The 17786-nt window shown below is 57.8% G+C and overlaps 1 protein-coding gene and 1 pseudogene across 3 annotated transcripts in view; both read right to left on the minus strand.

Moving 5' to 3' along the window:
• The window catches only part of LOC306665762, a 202735-nt pseudogene that overhangs the window by 132164 nt on the left and 52785 nt on the right, over positions 1-17786 (minus strand). The gene's annotated exons all lie outside the window — the stretch shown is intronic.
• PACSIN1 (protein kinase C and casein kinase substrate in neurons 1) overlaps positions 1786-17786 on the minus strand; it is a 55581-nt gene continuing 39580 nt past the window's right edge. For both annotated transcript variants that reach the window (XM_079147242.1, XM_079147243.1), the window contains exons 2-10: positions 10060-10185; positions 9021-9177; positions 7721-7956; positions 7124-7279; positions 6838-7013; positions 6390-6510; positions 6162-6289; positions 4907-5094; positions 1786-4492 (exon numbers count right to left, since the gene is read on the minus strand). In XM_079147242.1, coding sequence (XP_079003368.1) covers positions 4383-4492; positions 4907-5094; positions 6162-6289; positions 6390-6510; positions 6838-7013; positions 7124-7279; positions 7721-7956; positions 9021-9177; positions 10060-10122 — 1335 coding nt within the window. In that variant the 5' untranslated portion in view covers positions 10123-10185 and the 3' untranslated portion in view covers positions 1786-4382. The remainder of the gene's footprint in view (positions 4493-4906; positions 5095-6161; positions 6290-6389; positions 6511-6837; positions 7014-7123; positions 7280-7720; positions 7957-9020; positions 9178-10059; positions 10186-17786) is intronic.

Genomic DNA, 17786 nt, shown 5'->3' on the forward strand with positions numbered 1-17786 from the left:
CTGTTTCATGACTGGTCAGCATCCTCAGTGTTCCACAGCCTTTACCTCTGAGGCCAGGCTTCCAGAAAACAAGGAGGCATCAGTGCCACCCAGCACACCAAGGGTTAAGCCTGCCCTGTCCTGCTGCCTTCTGCCCCCAGCAACTTTATTGTCTTCAGAAGAAAGTTGACTCCTGGCAGTGAGCAAACAGCACCTTGGCATCTGCCAGCTGGGATGGGACCTGGAGAAGGGGGGCCCTGCCCCAGGCCTGTGCCTTGCTGGGCCTGGCTGTCTCCCACCCCTGGGGGAGGGGGCAGACTGGGACCCTGGCCAGAACCAGGCTCAGCTCTGCTGAACTGGTTTTGCCTCCAGTCAGTTCTCCCTGCCCCCAGAGTCCTGGAGCCACCTGCTTGGATGTCCCAGCTGGCCAGGGCCTGGGCTGGCCTCAGCTCAGACCCGGGCTAAGGAGGAGGATTAGAGGGTGATTGGAGGCTAGCACTGGAGAGATGGAGCAGCTTCAGAAAGGGGTCCTGGGGCCCTGGGGGCAGCATTCCTGTCCTGCAAAGGAACGCTTGGCAGTGTCGCCTGGCAAGTGGGCAGCAAGCTGTGGTTCCTCTGCCTCCTCCGCACCCCTCCCCATCAGCACCCCCCTGGCCAGGGATTTCCCTGACCCCTGTTCATGGCACCCTGCCTCCAGGGCTCCCTGTGACTAAAGGGAACAGCCCATGCAAACAGGACGGTCGCCTTCTTGCCTTTACTTGAGATTCCTCTGTTCGGCTAAAACCGGGGCTTCAGAAGGAAGTGGACTGGGGGAATAAGGAAGATGGGCGCAGGCAGATGCGATCCCCGCCCGCCCGACCTCCCTGACCTCTTCACCTTGCCCTGAGCACACCCTGAGGCAGGGGCTGGTGGTGGTGATGATGGGGTGGGGTCTGGGCTCTGTCGGGTCCCTGCCGAGCTGCCAGGACACCTCACTGGGGGAGCTGAGGCCCTGGGTGGGATGGAACACAGGGAGCTGGTGGTAGAACAGGGTCGTGGGCGTGTCTGGGACCCCTGCCCCACCCCAGAAGACACCCCCCAGAGGTGCAGCTGGCGCTGGGGAGCTCCCAGCTGGGTCTGGAGTTGATGCTGCGGCAGAGCCTGGGCCTGGCAGAACTGTGGAGAGCCCAGGACTCTGGACCTGCCCTGTCCCCTGAGACGTTCTCCCAGAGGAGGAGAACACCACGGGGGGGCCTGGGACTGGGCAACAAGGGCCGCGGCCCAGCATCACCGTCAGAATTTTTTTTTTTTTGGTACTGGGGATTGAACTCAGGGGCACTCCATCGCTGAGTCACTGAGTCACATCTTCAGCCCTTTTTAAAATATTTATATTTAGAGACAGGGTCTCTCCAAGTTTCTTAGGGCCTTGCTAAGTTGCTGGGGCTGGCTTTGAACTCTTGATCCTCCTGCCTCTGCCTCCTGAGCCACTGGGATGACAGGTGTGCACCACCGCGCCCAGCTCGCTTTCAGAATTCTGCTTTAAAAATAAACTATTCAGGGGCGGAGTTCACCCTCGGACCACGAGTTTGGGGCTCCGAATACCCCAGCTTTCTTGGTCAGTGCTGTCACCAGGCACCGGTATCCAAGAATTTCCAGGAGAACCTCCCTGAATAGACAGGATCTGAGACTGGGCGGTGAAAGGACCAGCCCTCAGTCCCCCAGCCTGGTGATGGTCAGCCAGGACAGCACTAGTCCTGCTTGGGGGCCACCTCCCCAGCAGACTTCCAATACGGAGAGCCCTCACAACCCGCAGGACCCAAGACGCACGCAACTCAAGACGAACACACCCAGCCAGGTTGACACAGTTCTGGATTTTATCCACAGTCATACAGTCACAACTTATATATATATATATTTGTATTTATATACCTTTAAATTACACAATCATGTACAAAACAGGTGCATTGCTGAGACCACAGCACTTCTCGGAGTTTCACAAGTGTTGAACTAATGGAATCAGGAAGCCTAGAGTGGCAGACGGTGGGTGGCGGGCGCGGGGCAGCCCTGGCCCCTCACAGAACCAGGCCGCGGAATGGTGCTAATTGGGGACAAAATACACAACTCGCCGAGCCCCCCAGGGCAGCCCGTGCAGCATCGAGGGGGAGGGCAGGGGCCACAGGAGGTGGCTGCGGGCACGGCAAGGGGGCGGCCCCGTGTCTGCCGTGTGCCCCAACGCCAGCAATGACAGGTGGGGCTCGGCCCCTGGGGCTCAGGGGGACTGCCAGGTGGGAGACCCTCCAGCGCCAGGGTCCTGAGGAGCTTGGGGACTGAGAGGTGGTCCCAAATGGGGCCGTGGAGGTACGTGCCCCAAAGGGACGTTTTCCAGTCCCTGCCCTGAAGGGGGCAGCTGGAGTGCTAAGGGCGACAGCTTGGGGTCTAGCCAGGGCCACAGCCCCTCCCCACGTGCTGGGAAGCTGCGGGCACAGAGAGGGGGAGCCCAGGCCCCAAGGTGCAGATGTGCCAGCGTCCTGCCTTTCCAGGGTAGGTGGTAGGGGCCGAGGCCCGACCCAGCTCCTGCCTGCAGGGGAGGCAGGAGCGGCTTCTGTCCTGGAGCAGGGAGGGCTGTGGGCCTCTGAAATCTTAGCCCAGGCTCTGAGGTGCCCAGGGCACCTCTCAGGGTGCAGCAGAGGCTCAGAGACCCAGACGTGATAGGGAAGGGGTGCTGGAACTGGCGTGCCTTCGCCCCTGGCTCAGGGAGGCTTGCCCTAGCTCAGGCTGCCGCCACAGCCGCCAGGATCCTCTGTGCCCAAGGGAAGAAGGGCACACTGTGTCCAGGGCCCACTGCCTCCTAACTGTGGGATTCTGGGACCAGGAGCAGGAGAGAAAGGGGACCGAGGGGTGCCTGAGGGGCCGGCGTTGGGCCACCCGCCATAGGAGGGAGGAAGGTGTCTGAGCAAGCCTCACCCAGTGCTGCAGGCCTTCTTGGGCCCTCGCCCCAGAGGCTTTTCCTCCAGTCACTCATCCACCTCTCAGGCCCCATCCACCTTGTCTGATTCCCAAGCTCTCCCCACACCCCCACTCCGAGGGAGAGGCTGGAACTCGGCACCACGCTCTCACCGAACAGAAGGACCCTTTGTCCCCTCCACCCCCAGAGTCCTTTAATTGGGACCCATGTTTGGAGAGCTGGAGGTGCTGCCAGCAGAGGGAGTGTTGTTCAGGGGTGCTGGGAGGACAAAGAAGGAAAAAAAAAGGTGACTCTCCTGCTCCTCAGGGCCAGAGTGCCTCCTTCCCGCCAAGCTCAGCTTCAGGCTTTCCCCAGAGGGTTCCAGGCTGAAAGCTCCCATGAGCCCCCATGTGTCTCCCCAGGCAGGACAAGGGACGGGGAAGAGGGACAGTTAGGCCAGGAGCCTTGCAGGCACAAGCCTTGGTTTCACAGACGCCCAAGAGGAGCCCAGTGATTCTATAGTTTTGGATGGACATGGAGGGAGGGCGGATGAGCAGGCAAGATGCCCTCCTCCCCAGGAAATGGGAGGAGGCTGCTACTGTTGCTGGCTTTGCCCTGGGTTTTGGGGGCAGGGGCCCTGCCCTATGCCAAGGGACTTAAGGGAGGGGGCAGGATCTTCATAAGCTATCAAGTGGGTGTGGCTCTGAGGAAGGGTGTGTGCCCACAGTGCTGACAGCCAGAAAGAAGGGTCCAGACAGGGTCTTGGTCCTCCAGATGGGCTGGGTTGAGGGCCCATCACCTTCCTGTTCTCCAGGGACACTGTCACTTCCTCCAGCTCACCCCCTCTTCATGTTGGGGGGAGTCTACGGACCCCTGGAAACCTCTATGGGGAAGGAGGATGGCCATTCCTCCAGTAGTCCCACTGATCCCAAGGAATGGGTTAAGGAGAAGGAGGGCACTCCCGGGCACAGTGGAAGACTAAAGATTGGGAGGCCTCCCTTCTTGGGGTCCTGAGGGGAGGCCTTTGAGAGCAGGGCAGTGGTGGAAGGGAGTGGGGTGAGGAGGAAGAAGAGGTTAGGAAGCCAGGCTCAGAGAACAAGAATGGTACAGGCAGTCGGGGGTGGGGTGGGTGGGGTGAGGAGAGTGACAAGGTAAAAGGGTCCAGAAGATGTCCCTCAGGGCTCAGGAGACTCTTTGGTGGACTCTGAAGAGCAGATGTTGTGACGACGCTGGGCTAAGTCCTAAGACCCTCACCCACCCTGGGGCCATCCTGTCCCAAGCCCCACCACTCTGGCTCCAGGTGGCCCTGCAAATGCTCTGTCTCTTTGTATTTTTTGTTTTGTTCTGTTTAGACTTTTAAAAAAATAAAAGCTTGATCGGAAAATATGTCTGGAACTCTATGGCGAGGGGGAGGAGACGAGATTGGGAGGGAAGGGGAGGCGGTGGGCGCGAGGGAAGGGGAGCGGAGCGAGCAGGGCAGCTAGATGGCCTCCACGTAGTTGGCGGGATAGAGGCCCAGCTGCCCACTGTCCAGACGCCCGCGGCACCAGCCCTGTTCGTCCTCCTCGCCCAGCTTGGTGAGCTCATCTCCTGGGGAGGGAAGGCACAGAGGAGCTTGTTGACAACGACAGGAGCTCAGAGAGGGGCCGCCCCTTCCTCCACACACTCACTGCCAGGCGAGCCCTTCAGCGCCTCCACCCCATTATTGCTCCAATGCTCCAACTTGTTTACCTGGTCTTAGGTTATGGCCACGACCCCGCCCCAGTCCCCACCCAACATCCACGTGCCGCTCCTGGCACTGAGGCCCTGACCTACCTCAGCACCACCTAACCAGTTCTCGACCCCGCCCCCGCGCCAGGCTCCTCCCTGGCCCGCTTCCCGCAAATCCTTGCAACCCCTGTCTCAGGCCCCGCCTTGCCCCGCCAATCCGGGCCCAGGCTTCTCAAGGCCCCGCCCCCATCCTCAGGCCCCGCCCCGCCGGCCCGCCAGCCCTGCCCACCGTACCAGCTTTGAAGCTGAGCTCATCCTGCTCCTGGCCGTCGTAGTCGTAGAGCGCCCGCACGCGCACTCCCTTGGAGTCATCCTCGAAGGGGTTGGCTCCTCCGTTGGCCTCACTGCCCCCGAAGGGGTTCCCGCTCTCGTCGTCCGACCACTCGGCGGCGTAGGGCTGGCCTCTGTCGTAGCTACTGACGCTGAGATGCCGAGAGGACCCATCAAAGGTGGCCCCAACTCTGTCCTTAGTGTCACCCTCCCAACCAGAACTTGTGCACCATATTCTACCAAGGCTGGAGGAAAGATTGGTCGCGTGGGAAGGAGTCTGGAGCCTGTGCCTCTCAGGACAGCTCTATAGGGAACTGAGGCAGGGTTATCTGCTTGCTTGCTTGCTTTATTTATTTATTTATTTGCTGGGGATCGAACTCAGAGCCACTCAACTACTAAGCCAGAATCCCGCCCTATTTTGTATTTTCTTTAGAGACAGCGTTTCACTGAGTTGCTTAGCGTCTCACCATCACTTAAGACTGGCTTTGAATGCATGATCCTCCTGCCTCAGCCTCCGGAGCCGCTGGGATTACAGGCATATTCCACCATGCCCGGTATCATCGACATTATTATTTCAGCTCTTGAGAGAGAGGGTGCTAAAGGGATCTCTGAAAAATGGCTGACCTTTCATCTAAGAGGAACCGTACCTCCTCATGTTTTAAGAGCCAGGATGCTGAAGCCAAACCTCCTGGGCATCATTTCCTGGCTCTGAGGTTTACTAACTAGCTGTGTGACCTTGGGCAAGGCACCTAAACTCTCTGGGTTCCAGTTTCTCCATCTGTAAAATGGGAATATTTCCACATTTCCCAAAGTGGTGGAAGGCTTGAATGAATTAACATAAGGCAAATGCTTAGAAATGCGCCCACTGACACCCAGCAGATGTCTAGGATCAATACCTACTTTTTATTTATTTATTTTTGGTACTGAGAATTGAACCCAGGACGCTCTACCCGAGTTACATCCCCAGCCCTTCTTTTTTGTTTTGAGGAAGGGTCTTGCTAAGTTACTGAGGCTGGCTTCGAGTTGACACTCCTCCTGCTTCAGCCACTTGGGTGGCTGGGATTACAGGTGTGCACCACAGCGCCCAGCTTCTGCCTCTTATCTTTTAAAGGAGACAAGGTTGCTATGATCTAGACCATTTCTTGTCTCCTGAGGTTAAACTCAGCAGCCCCTGTGAGTGGCTCATCTGGTTTCTCAGAAGTTCCAGGGAGACACTCACCTGCCACGGTCCCCAGCCTGGGATGTGGACTCCATTGCCCCAGTGGCGTTGCTCAGCGCCACCCCGTCTGCCTTCTTGGGCTGTTTCTCCTTCTTGGCGATGGTGTGGGGAAGGTCTGGGTTCCACTCCTGGTAGGGGCCAGGGAGCAGACAGGTTCAAGGGTTGTGCCCTGAGGCCCCTTTCATCTTTTCAGGCTCCTTCCACTTCCCTGTTCCTACACACCCTCACCTCAAACTGGGGCCAGTTCATGGGCATGCCAGGGCCACTGGTGCTGCGGAACCATCTGAGGTCCTCCTGGGCGTCAGCCCCCCGGATGGCCTGCTCCAGCTCACGGTACACATGGATGTAGCTGTGCTCAGGGAAGAAGGGAGAGGCGGAGGGCACAGATTCACCGTGGCCTCGTCTCATTCCACTCGGGGCCAGGGCACTGGGCGTGCCCCCCACTCAGGAATCAAGCAGGCTTTCCAAGGAGCAGCCCCAGGATGCCCAGTGGGCTCCCTCCTCCACTCCACCTTGGCCACTCGCCCGTCCACCCAAGTATGTGTTTCTTGGGTGCTTAGTGTGCCCCTGTCCCCACGGCCCCTGCAGCTCTGCCTCCCCTCCCTGTCACTGGGCCTGCATGCCAGTGACCCTCTGCTAGCCATGCCGTGCATGCATGTCCATCCTGCCTGGGTACCTGCTGTTCTCAGCTAGGTTGAGGTGCCGTTTGATGTCCAGCAGCACCTCCTTGAGGAAGACCAGCCGCTTTTCCTCGAATTGCTGGCACTGTTCAAATACCTGCTCCATGCCCTCCATGTACTGGGGTGTGGTTTTGCCCACATCTTCCAGCACCTTCTCGTACTTCTCCTGAGTCTGCGGACACCCAGGTGCAGGGTGGTGAGACTGTGCCAGACTGGCAGCTCCCTGCCACCACCCACACCAGTGGCCCCCAGGTCCCTGCTGCCACCCCAGCCCAGCGGCACCTTCTGCACATCCTGCTTGCACTTGTCCACTTTGTCCTGCAGCTTCTTTTGCTGCTCAGGAGTGACCGACTGCTCTGTTTTGCTGTTCATCTCCCGGGTCATGGCCAGCTTCTCCTCTTTGCAGGCCAAATGGTAGGCCTTCTTGGCCGCCTCCAGCTGTGGGCAGAGGAGACGGGACAGGGCTCCCACAGGTGAGCAGGAGAAAATGTGGTCACTTGTCAGATCTGCCCACCTGCCCACTCCCTGGGAGCTGTGAGCATGCAGCCCGGGCTGCAGGTACTTAGGAACAGTGTGTCCCTGCAGGCACCCTCCTGTCGGCCAGTGCAGAGCATGCCCCATCTGTGGATCCAGAGGGCAGTGCACCCTTCTGCCCCTACAGTTATCCTTCCTGGGGACAGTGCCTCCTCCATGGGTCTCTCTACCTAAAGGGCACTGTCCACCCATCTATTCTCCCTGGAAATGGGTGCTGCAGCCCTAGGGGCACAATCCCCGAGGGCAGTGCACTGCCTACCCCATGCACAGACGCCCTCCCAGTGACCAGCAGCCCTACCATGCTGCCCCCAGAGCTTGGCTGCCCACCCCACCCCCTCTGGGCACCTCCTTCATCTTCTTGGCCCAGGGTTTCTGGGCCTTGCGGAAGCCATCTTCAGCCTCCTTGGTCTCCTTGAAGCCACCCATGATCTGCTTGTGATAGGCGTCCTTCTGCCAGTTCTTGACCTTCTCCAGGTCCTCGTTCAGCAGGTTGTTCTTCACCTCCTGGTGCAGTTCGCTCACCTTGTCGGCCTCTGTCATTATGGCACCCCAGGCCCGTTCCAGGCTGCCATACTGTGGGCCTAGGGAACGGCAGTGGGTATGAGGACCCCTGTCCCCCTTTCCCTGGTGGCCTCCCACAAACCTTTTTTTCCTAAGCCTTTCCCTTCCTTCCCATGGCACCGACAACGCTCTCCTCTGTTTCCCCTACACTTCTATCCACCTTCGAGGGCCCGAGTACAGCCTCCAGGGCGCCATCTTTGACTTCTCGCCCTCACACACCTCTCCTGTAGCCCCCTGGTTCCTTGGGCAGCAGCTGCCTCTGCACCTACTCCATGTCTCCCACGTCAGCACATGAGGCCCACAGGGCCACCAGGGCTCCACACATCTCCACAAGCCCCGCCCAGTGCCAGGCCCACAGCAGGTGCTCTAGAGAGTTGCTAAATGGGAAACTGAAGAACCAGCTGTGACGATGCCAGAAGGTCATTGGGGACCAGGCATTCACATTTGTTGCCTGCATACTGGCCCCAGCCAGGCACTGTACTAGGCGGGACAGGCTCAGTCCCTGTCCTTGGGAGTCAACAGTCGAGTGAGAGAGAAAAATACTAACAAATATATGTCAACCTCAGCTTGAAACTATTCTAGATAACAGGGATCTAGAATCTAGAGACTTGACAACTGGACACAATGTGTGATTGTGGATTAGACCCTGGACCAGCCTGTACCATTACTATAGTCAGATAGGGGCCATTAAATGTCCCAAATTTGATAACTGGACCACAGTGACATTAGCAAATGTTCTTATTCTTAGGACCTACATGCAGAATTTAGGGGAGATAATGGCTCTAACCTCCTCTCAAATGGTTCAGAAAGAAATAAGCACACCAAAAGACTGTCAGAGAGAAGGGGTGACTTTGGAAGAGGGGTGCCTACGAGTTTTCTGTACTATGGTTTGCAACTTTTCTAGAAGCTTAAATTATTTCAAAATAAAAAGGGTAAATAAAAAGAGCTGAACCGGGAGGCCTGGTTTGGTTTAGGAGGGCACAGCCCTGAAAAGGCCGAGTAGCTAGAAGAGGCAGGGCGCCTGGGCGGCTGGAGCTCCTGGGACCCCGCCCTTGCCAGGGCGGTGATTAGGGCCTGTGGGCACCTTTCTCGATGAGCTGGCGCCAGCGCTTGGCCCAGTCGGTGAGCTGCTGCGCATACGCCTTCTCGATCTTGGCGCGCTCCTGCACGCAGCTCATCAGGTCGTTGCACAGACGGTGGCCGTCGTCGATGCGCTTCACCGTCCGCTTGTAGTTCCCCACCTGGCGGCCAAGCAGCGAGCGTGACTCCCGCCGCTCCGGCCACCTCGGCCCTGCCCTGCAGGGGGCGCCCGCCTCACCCCAGCCTCCTGCGTGCCGATGGCGCCGCGCCCGCGGCTCCGGACCCTCTAACTTGCAGGGGTCCCAACACCCGTATCCGACCCGCCATCCCTACGCACCCGCATCCCACTTCAAGCATAATCCCGCTGCCACCAATGCAGAAGGGATTTTATAATTTGGACTTGGGCTAGAATGAATTATTCATTTTGCTCTTGCAAGCTAAATCTATTATATTTATATAGAGTCATATGAGCATTGAGTTGAGCTGCAGCTTCTTGACACAATATTATGTTTTGTAGACATCTCATTAAACACTTATTAATTTAGGTCTGGCAGTTTTCGTTTTGAGTTTCAGGAGCCAAAAGCAGTCCCCCCACCCCCCAAGTATCACATACTTCTAGAGGCTCCTGAAATGCTGGCTTCTAGTCTCCAGGTCCATCTTTATGTGGCTGGGGGGTTCCCCAGCTCACTCTACCTCTCTGCATCTCACTGGGTGGGGGCAAGGAGCATCGGTGAAGGATCAGAAACTCCCAGGGGCTGCACCTGCCTCCGCAGAGTGCCGAGAGTCTGAGCCTCACCCCCAGAGCAGGTAGTCAGGAGAAGCCTGTTTCCACATTGTGAAATGTCACAGGGTCTCTCTGGAGGTAGTGCGGGAGGGCAGAGGGGCTCTGGGCTACAGCTGTCAATCGGACGCTGAGGGCACTGGAGGAGAATGGGGACCAGGGAACAAGGCCTGAGGTCATAGGGCAAGCGGATGGGCAAGGGCCTGCGCTTCTACATCCAGGCAGCCCGGTCCCCAGGACATAAGGATCACTAAAACCTCACCTCCCAGAAGCTGTCGGTGGTCTCCTCCGCAGCCAGAGAGGCCTCATCGTAGGAGCCGGACATGGTGTGGCCGTGGGGAGCTGAGCCGGTGTGGTGTGGTGGCTAGCAGGCTCTGTGGCTCATGCACTGCAGGGAAGAAGAGACAAGTGGGTAAGAAGAGTCCCCCACGCCCCATTCCAGACCTGAGAGCCCACCTGCTGTGAGATGAGGGAGGGCTCCACATGACAAGCTTTGGATTGAAATGGGGGCTTCCTGCCCAGCAAAAGGCTCACCATCCCGAGGGTAACCCCAAGAGTCAACCTGTAGCTCTCGGCGCCACCTCCCCATCTCCTCTACACCTTCTCCCTCCTCCTCCCCAAATCCATCGCCAGCTCCTCTGGGTGCCTCCTCTCAGAAGCCAGCCCCAACCACAGATCCAATGGCGCCCATTTGTTTCTTGCTCCTGGACCCCTGGAGTTAATTGCAGCACACACTGCGTGTTTGCCCTGTATAAATCTATGGTTTGTGTCACAGGCACATACAGCTCCTGGCAGCGACATGAGGCTCATCTTTGCACATATCCTGCACGCTCTCCTGGGGCCTGGCACCCTGCAGGGCCCCCTGGTGAGTCCCAGCTGGCTTCTCTACTCTGCTCCCCTCCGATGGTGATGGCGTTGCGATGGCGATGGCGTTGCGGGGCTCTGTGTGGCCCCCCTACCAGCATGGCCCACACTGACCCAGCTGGATCCTCGAGGTGGGCCCAAAAGACCCTCCCCTGATCCCCCCGAGCCTCTGACCCCAATGCAGTGCCTGGTCTTGGCCCCTAGAGCCCCCAACTCCCTACCTGCAGCCAGAACCCAGGCCCCCTCCCACCTCCAGCCCCAGCTCCAGGCCTCCTTGCTCTCCTGGCCGCCTAGGCAGTGCCGTCCTGGCTGGCTGCCTTCACACTAGCCCTGGCAGCAGCGCCCGGCAGCAGCTCACAACTCTGAGCATCTAGGGCGTGTGACTCCCTGGTCCCCTGGTCAGACCACCGCTATCTGTGCTGCATCTGGGGTGGCCATGTCTGCCCTGGATCTGTCAGCTGGCATCACCATTGTCCAATCTAGGCCATGTGCTGCCCCGGGGCCCCGGGGGCACTCCCCTCCCCCACCAGGCCTTGCTGCCGCCCCAAGCAAGAACGGCTCAATAGTCAGGAGACAGGACACGAGGACCAGGGCCTGGTCTTCAAAGAAGCAGAGAAGCCCAAGCCAGGCCCTGCCACACTGGGAGCTGCTGCCTCCAGCTGGACTCTGGTTCTGCTCTGGGGTCACCTCCCCATCTATGTGCTTTGGATTCGGGGACTATGGACCCCGACCAGTGAGGTTGACAGAGAGGGTGGGGCTGTGCAAGATTCTATCCAAACTAGTAGTCCAGGGGGTCCCTGTCCCTTACCAGCAGCTGGCCCTCAAGCTCAGGGCAAGTGGTACCAGCACATGAGGATCACTGGTCAAAGATGGCCCTTTCCCTAGCCTCCGTCTCCCTGTCCAGGGCCTGGCGCTCTTTTCCCAGCAACAACCCAGTACTTGACATAGCAGGACAGGATCCAGATATTGGTGCAGTTTCTTAGGCACACACGCCACCCAGCAATACCACTTCTAGGAATTTCCCACCCGGCCGCAGGGCACTGAGATGCACAAGGTTATGTACTGTAGCAGGGCTGGTCAAGGCCCAAGGCGGGCAACAACCCAGACCCCCGCCCACAGGGAGCGCTCCGGCTCTGGGCTCTGGGAAGTGTGGTGCAGGCCTGTGAGAGCTCAGCTCCCAGCTCCAGCAGGAGTGGAACCCTCCCCACTTCGGGCCACTGAACAGCACCGCACACGCGAACCCCGGCTGGGAAAATGCACCAACAGAAATATGGAAGATGGCAAAGAAAAGTGGTGCCAGGGGTCGCCTTCAGGGGACTGGGAGCCTAGGGGACAGGCTGGGAGGGGGTTTCTTTATGTCATTCCGTGCTCTTTTAACCTTGTCTGTGGAAGTGGATCAGCACATTTCAAAACACCCTGCAGCCTGTGCCAGGGAAGAGGGGAGTGGGAGGGAGCAGGACAGAGGGAGTGTGCTCAGCCTGGGGAGGGAGCCCGATGCAGCTAAGATCCGGCATCACAGGCCGGAAGGGAATGGCCCATGGTTGAGACCACTCTCCTTGTCCAGACAAAAAGCCCAGGCACAGAGCAGGTGGGACTTACTGGGGTTGACCCTCAGGGTCAGCAGGTGACCAGTCTCCCTGGCCCTCAGCTGAAGGAGCATGTGTAGTGAGAACTGCCCCAGCTTTCAGGTCACTGCTCCAATACTAATCTGCTGTGTGACTGTGGATAATTCACACAGCCTCTCTGGGCCATTCTATGAAGTGACCTGACTTCAGGATTAGATGAGGTGTGAGTGTCCAGCCCACAGTAGACTCCAGGCTCTCTGCACCCCAGCCCTGGGCTGGACCCACACAGGGTCTTCTTCTCAGGAAGATAGGCAGGAGGGTCTGAGAGAAGAGGCAGGGAAGCAGGCTGTGTGTTCCTAGTGCCACATGGCCAGACATATCATCCCACCCCTGCCTCCTCCACCTTGGGGGCAGGTAGGAGGCTCCACTCCGGTCAGATGCTGTGTTCTTCTCAATGGCAATCAATAGCTGTCAATGAAGGACTGCACCTGATGTGACTGGCATCTGGCTCTCCCTGTGGCCAAGTTGGGGACACAATCGATCTTATTCAGTCCATCAAATGGGCACAAAGCACATCTGATTTTTTCTTACTAGTGGTCATAAGACTATGGCAACCCTGGAAGCCTTTATCATTATTAATAGCAGCTGATATTCACTGAGCACATAGTGACCATGCGTCTTAACACCAACCCTGTCAGGCAGGTTCTATTGTCCCCACATTGTAGACAAGAATCCACAGGCTCAGGGATAGGACTGTGAAAGAGCCTGTCCAGGTGCCATGGGAAAGCAGGCCAGGGCAGTAGGACAGAAGGCCACCAGTGTGCTAGTTTTAAGAGTCATGGTGGTGGCCAGCAGGTGTTGAGGGCTGACTCCGCCCCAGCACTCCGCAGAGCACTTCATGTGGAACTTGATATCACAACAGCTGGGGATGTGGCTCAGTGGCAGAGCACTTGCCTAGCATGCGCAAGGTTGGGGTTTATTCCTCAGCATGGAAGACCCTGCCCAAGGTGGCTCAGTGTGACAGTTAATGTTAGGTGTGGACGTGGCCTGGGTAAGGGATGCCCAGGTAGCTGGCAAAGCCTCATTTATATGGATGCCTGAATCGGAGGACTGAGAAAGGAAGATCTGTCCTCACCCAATCAGCTGAGGGCCCGGAGGAGACAAAAGGGCAGAGAAAAGGCAATTAGCTGGCTTGCCTGCTTCTGGAACCGAGACCCCTTCTCCTGCCCTTGGACATGAGAATTCCAGGTTCTCTAGCCTTCTGACTCTGGGAGTCACGTGAGGGGCTCCCCTGGTTCAGGGCTGTCTGGACTGGGATTGAGCCATGGTACCCACTTCCCTGCTTCTCCAGTTTACAGACAGCCTGTCTGGAACTTCTCAGCCTTCATAATGAAGTGAGCTGCATTCCCTAAAAACTTCTCTTCATCTATCCATCCACGCATCCATCCATCCTTCCACTCATCTATCCACCCATCCACCCATTCATCCACCCACCCATCCATCCATCCATCCACCCACCCATCCATCCATCTGTGCATCCATCCAGCCATCCACCCACCCATCCATTCATCCATTTACCCATCTACTAATCCACCCATCCACTCATCCATCCATCCACTTATCCATCTACCCATCCACCCATCCATTCACTCATCCATCCATCCACTCATCCATCCATCTACCCACCCATCCATCCACCCATCCATCCATCCATCCATCCATCCATCCACCCACCTATCCATCCATCCACACGTCCATCCATCCATCCACCCACCCATCCATCCATCTGTGCATCCATCCAGCCATCCACCCACCCATCCATTCATCCATTCACCCATCTACTAATCACCCATCCACTCATCCATCCATCCACTCATCCATCTACCCATCCATCCATCCATCATCCATCTACCCACCCATCCATCCACCCATCCACCCATCCATCAATCCACTCATCCATCTGTTCATCCACCCATCCACTCATCCATCCATCCATCCACCCATCTACTCATCCATCCACCCATCCATCCACCCACTCATTAATCCACCCATCCATTCATCCCCTTCTGGTTCTGTCTCTCTGGAGAACCCTGACTTATACCCCTAGGAAGGGAAAGGTGGTACCAGGATTTGACCCCAGAGTTCAGATTCAGAGATTCAGTTCTCTTTGGGTCCACAGCCCTTTCTGCACTGGTTACTTCTGATTCCCACACCAGAAAGCCCCTGAGGGGGATTAGGAGGAAGCCAGAGGCAGGGAACAGGAAAAGAGAAAAGAGGAGGGGAGGAAGACAATGTGACAGGCCCACCCACCCAGTACCTTATTTTTTCTCATGGCAGTCCTCAGAGGGAGGGGCTGGCTACCTCCTTTTATTCATGAAGCCACCCAGGCTCAGAGAGTGAAGCCAGCATCAGACAGCTAAAGGGTGGCAGAGTTGGAACTTGACCCTGGGATGTGTGCGGCACACTTCAGCATTACAACACAGACTTTGGAGCCCAGCAGCCTGGCTTCAGATGCCTTAAATATAGGCTGTGCAATCTTGAGTGGATCACTTCCTCTCCCTGGGCCTCAGCTTCCACATCTGTGAAATGGGCTGTTGCCAGGACTAAATGGAGTGGTACACCCCAGATGGCTGGATGGGTCCTGGCACACAGCGAGCCCTCCAAGAAGCTCTTATTATTCATTTGCCACCGCTGCTGTTGTGGCAGGGGGGTAGTCCCCTTTAGGGAGAGCCATCTCCTGTGGAGTCAGGAAAGGGACCTTGCCTTTCCTGCACCCGAGGATGGTGAGCCTGTGGTGTACGGAATGGGTCATGGGGCTCTGGCTCTACCACCTGCTGCCGTGGGGTCTTGCCCAAGTCCCTTAATGGGCCTTCAGTTTTCCAGCTTATACAATGGGAAAACAGCACCTGAGTTTATTGGGAAGATCAAGTAGGAAAAGAGTTTATGAAAAATACAGACTGTGATGGACAGCTGAGGTTTCACTCTTGGCTTTGACCTTGTGTTTAGGAAGCAAGGAGTCCCAGGGTGAAAGGGGTCCCTCTTCAGGCCCAGGCCTCCTGACACTTGCCTCTAACAGACCCTGGAATCTGGGTGTGGGGGCACACACCTGTAATCCCAGTGACTCCAGAAGAGGAGGCAGGAGGATCTCAAGTTCGAGGCCAGCCTCAGCAACTTAGAAAGACCCTGTCTCAAAACAATCCATACGAAGGGCTGGGGGTGTGGCTCAGTGCTAAAGATCACCGAGTACCAAAGTGAAATAAATAAAAGACCCCTGGAGGGCAGGGACCTTGGCAATGTCCCATTGCTTGAGGAATTCTGTATCCCAGAGCCAAATCCAGTTAGCTGCACTCTGTGGGCATTTAACGAACAACAGCCAGCGTCCCAGAAGAGGGAGTCCAAGCCCCATCCATTCTCTGCTTCCAACCCCCTGCAGGAGGAGCCTCCCCTCCTTTCCGTCTTCCCTGGGGTCCTGTGCCAGGGTCTCTGCTGCCCCGATCCCCTGGCAGTTCTGCCCGCAGCATAGCCCTCCTTCCCCGACAGAGCATAGTGTCCACAGCCCGGGCGGCTCCCTGGCACCTCTCCACTCTCCCTTTGAATCAGCTACAACCTTTTTTGAGGAACTACTATGTGCCAGCCTCTCCATACACATCAGTGTGATTCTCACAATAATCTACAGAGATGGCGGAGACACCCCTATTTTATAGACAAGCATGTGGGACTCAGAAGTTCAACAACTTGTCCAAGGTCACACAGCAGGGAAGCGGTGGGGCGGGTTCTGGATTCAGGATTGCACCCTCCTCCCAGCGCCCAGCCCAGCACTGTGGTCCCTGCAGTCCTCCTGGCCTCAGGCCTTTCCCAGCTCACCCCTAAGCAGGCCGCGGGGAGCCAGCAATCACGCATTCCCAGCAGTCCCCAGAGATGAGCAGGCTCACTGAGTCTGGGGGGACCACACAAGCCCCGCCTCCGTGGGGCTCCAATGCAGCAGGGGTCCAGGTGGGATCGAGGCACTGTCCTCACCCCTCCGTGTGCCCACTCTGCCTGAGGAGGCCCTCTGGCTGGCTCCTCCCCATCTGAGGTGCCTGCCATTCCCTCTTCCATCACCCCTCTCCCCCCAGAGCCCTGCTTCCCTTCAGGGGCCAGCCCTCTCTGAACCCCAGCCTGGCCACCCTCCCTGCCACCTGGGGCCATTCCAAGTCACACCTTGCTGGTTCCGAACAATGCCTCTTGGGCTGGGGAGTGGAGACTGCTCCCCCTACAGCCCAGAAAATGCCTCAGATTCTCAGGTGCACGGCCCACAGAAGGAGACTGGGTTCAGATCCTGGCTGTCACTTCCTGGATGTGACCTCGATAAGTTATTCAAGCTCTCTGTGCCTCAGTTTACCCATATGGGTGGGGAGGGGTGGGTTCAGGAGGTAGTGAGGAGCCAACACCTCAGGAGGCCGAGTCGGCCTGAGCCGCAGAGACCACAGAAGAGCAGGAGACTCATCTCTCCTGGGGACCCACTCCCCGCTCAGCTCAAACCCCCAGGACCCCTTCAGGACTGCTGGACCTCACCTGGGATCCCCAGGCCCCCAGGTCCCCACAAAAAGGAGATCCCAGGTCTGGCTTCCTCTTGTTTTCTCTTTGGTTCTAAAACCAGGCTGGGACTTCCACCTCCTCTCCCTGAAGCCCCTGGCAGTGCCCAAGGGGACTCCCTTCAGGAAGAGTAAGTCCCAGGGCCAGGAGGACAGGGGGTGGAAACACATGGGAAGAGAGGTGGGGCTCAGGCCTCACTGAGGCCGGGGTCCAGGGAGACCCAGGGCCCAGCACACAGGGTGGGCTCTGGCCAGGCAGCCTGAATCCTTGGCTCACCCCAGTGGGGACAGGGTTGACGGCACCCCTGCGGCTGCCCACCTGTGACCAGCCGAAGCCCAGACATGGCCTCATGGGCTCACCTGGGAGCCTCCTTGGCTGGCCTTTGCCCTCTTGCCCTTCACCATCCCCACCCTTAGCAGCCTGAGGCCCCAGGGCCTCACTCTCACCCCAGCTCTGCAAATGTACCCCGAGGGCAGCTCCCAACCAGGGGAACAGGCTGCATTCAGTGCCGCCCACAGGCCTTAGGGAGCCTCCGAGCCTGAGTCAGCGGCCACAGGCGCCAAGACACCTCTTTTAGAGAACCTACACTTTAGAGCAGACAAAGTCACACAAGAAATATTGCCACGATATGTGGTGACAACAGCTAAAAGGAAAATCAGGCAGGGGAGGCAGGACAGGGCGAAGAGCTACTGGACAGGGCCAGGAGCAGCCCGGCCACTGACCAGGCAGTGGAACGGGCACCGGCTCCTGCCTCACGTTCCCTAGTGGGACGGGGCCTTGCTGCCCAGGGTGACAAGCTGCTTGACCGAGTGCCCTGGACAGCCTGCTCTCATTCAGCTTCCCACCTCCCACACCAACACACCCTTTGCCTCAGGGTTGGCTTCTGGGGGCCGAAGTGAGACACCCCAGATGCAGAGGCAGGAGCACCCCCCAACTCTCAGTTCTGGGCACCTCCTTTCTCAAGACCAGTGGTCACACGTGGGCC

This window comes from Sciurus vulgaris, assembly GCF_902686455.1.
Source record: "Sciurus vulgaris genome assembly, chromosome: 7".
Classification (NCBI taxonomy): domain Eukaryota; kingdom Metazoa; phylum Chordata; class Mammalia; order Rodentia; family Sciuridae; genus Sciurus; species Sciurus vulgaris.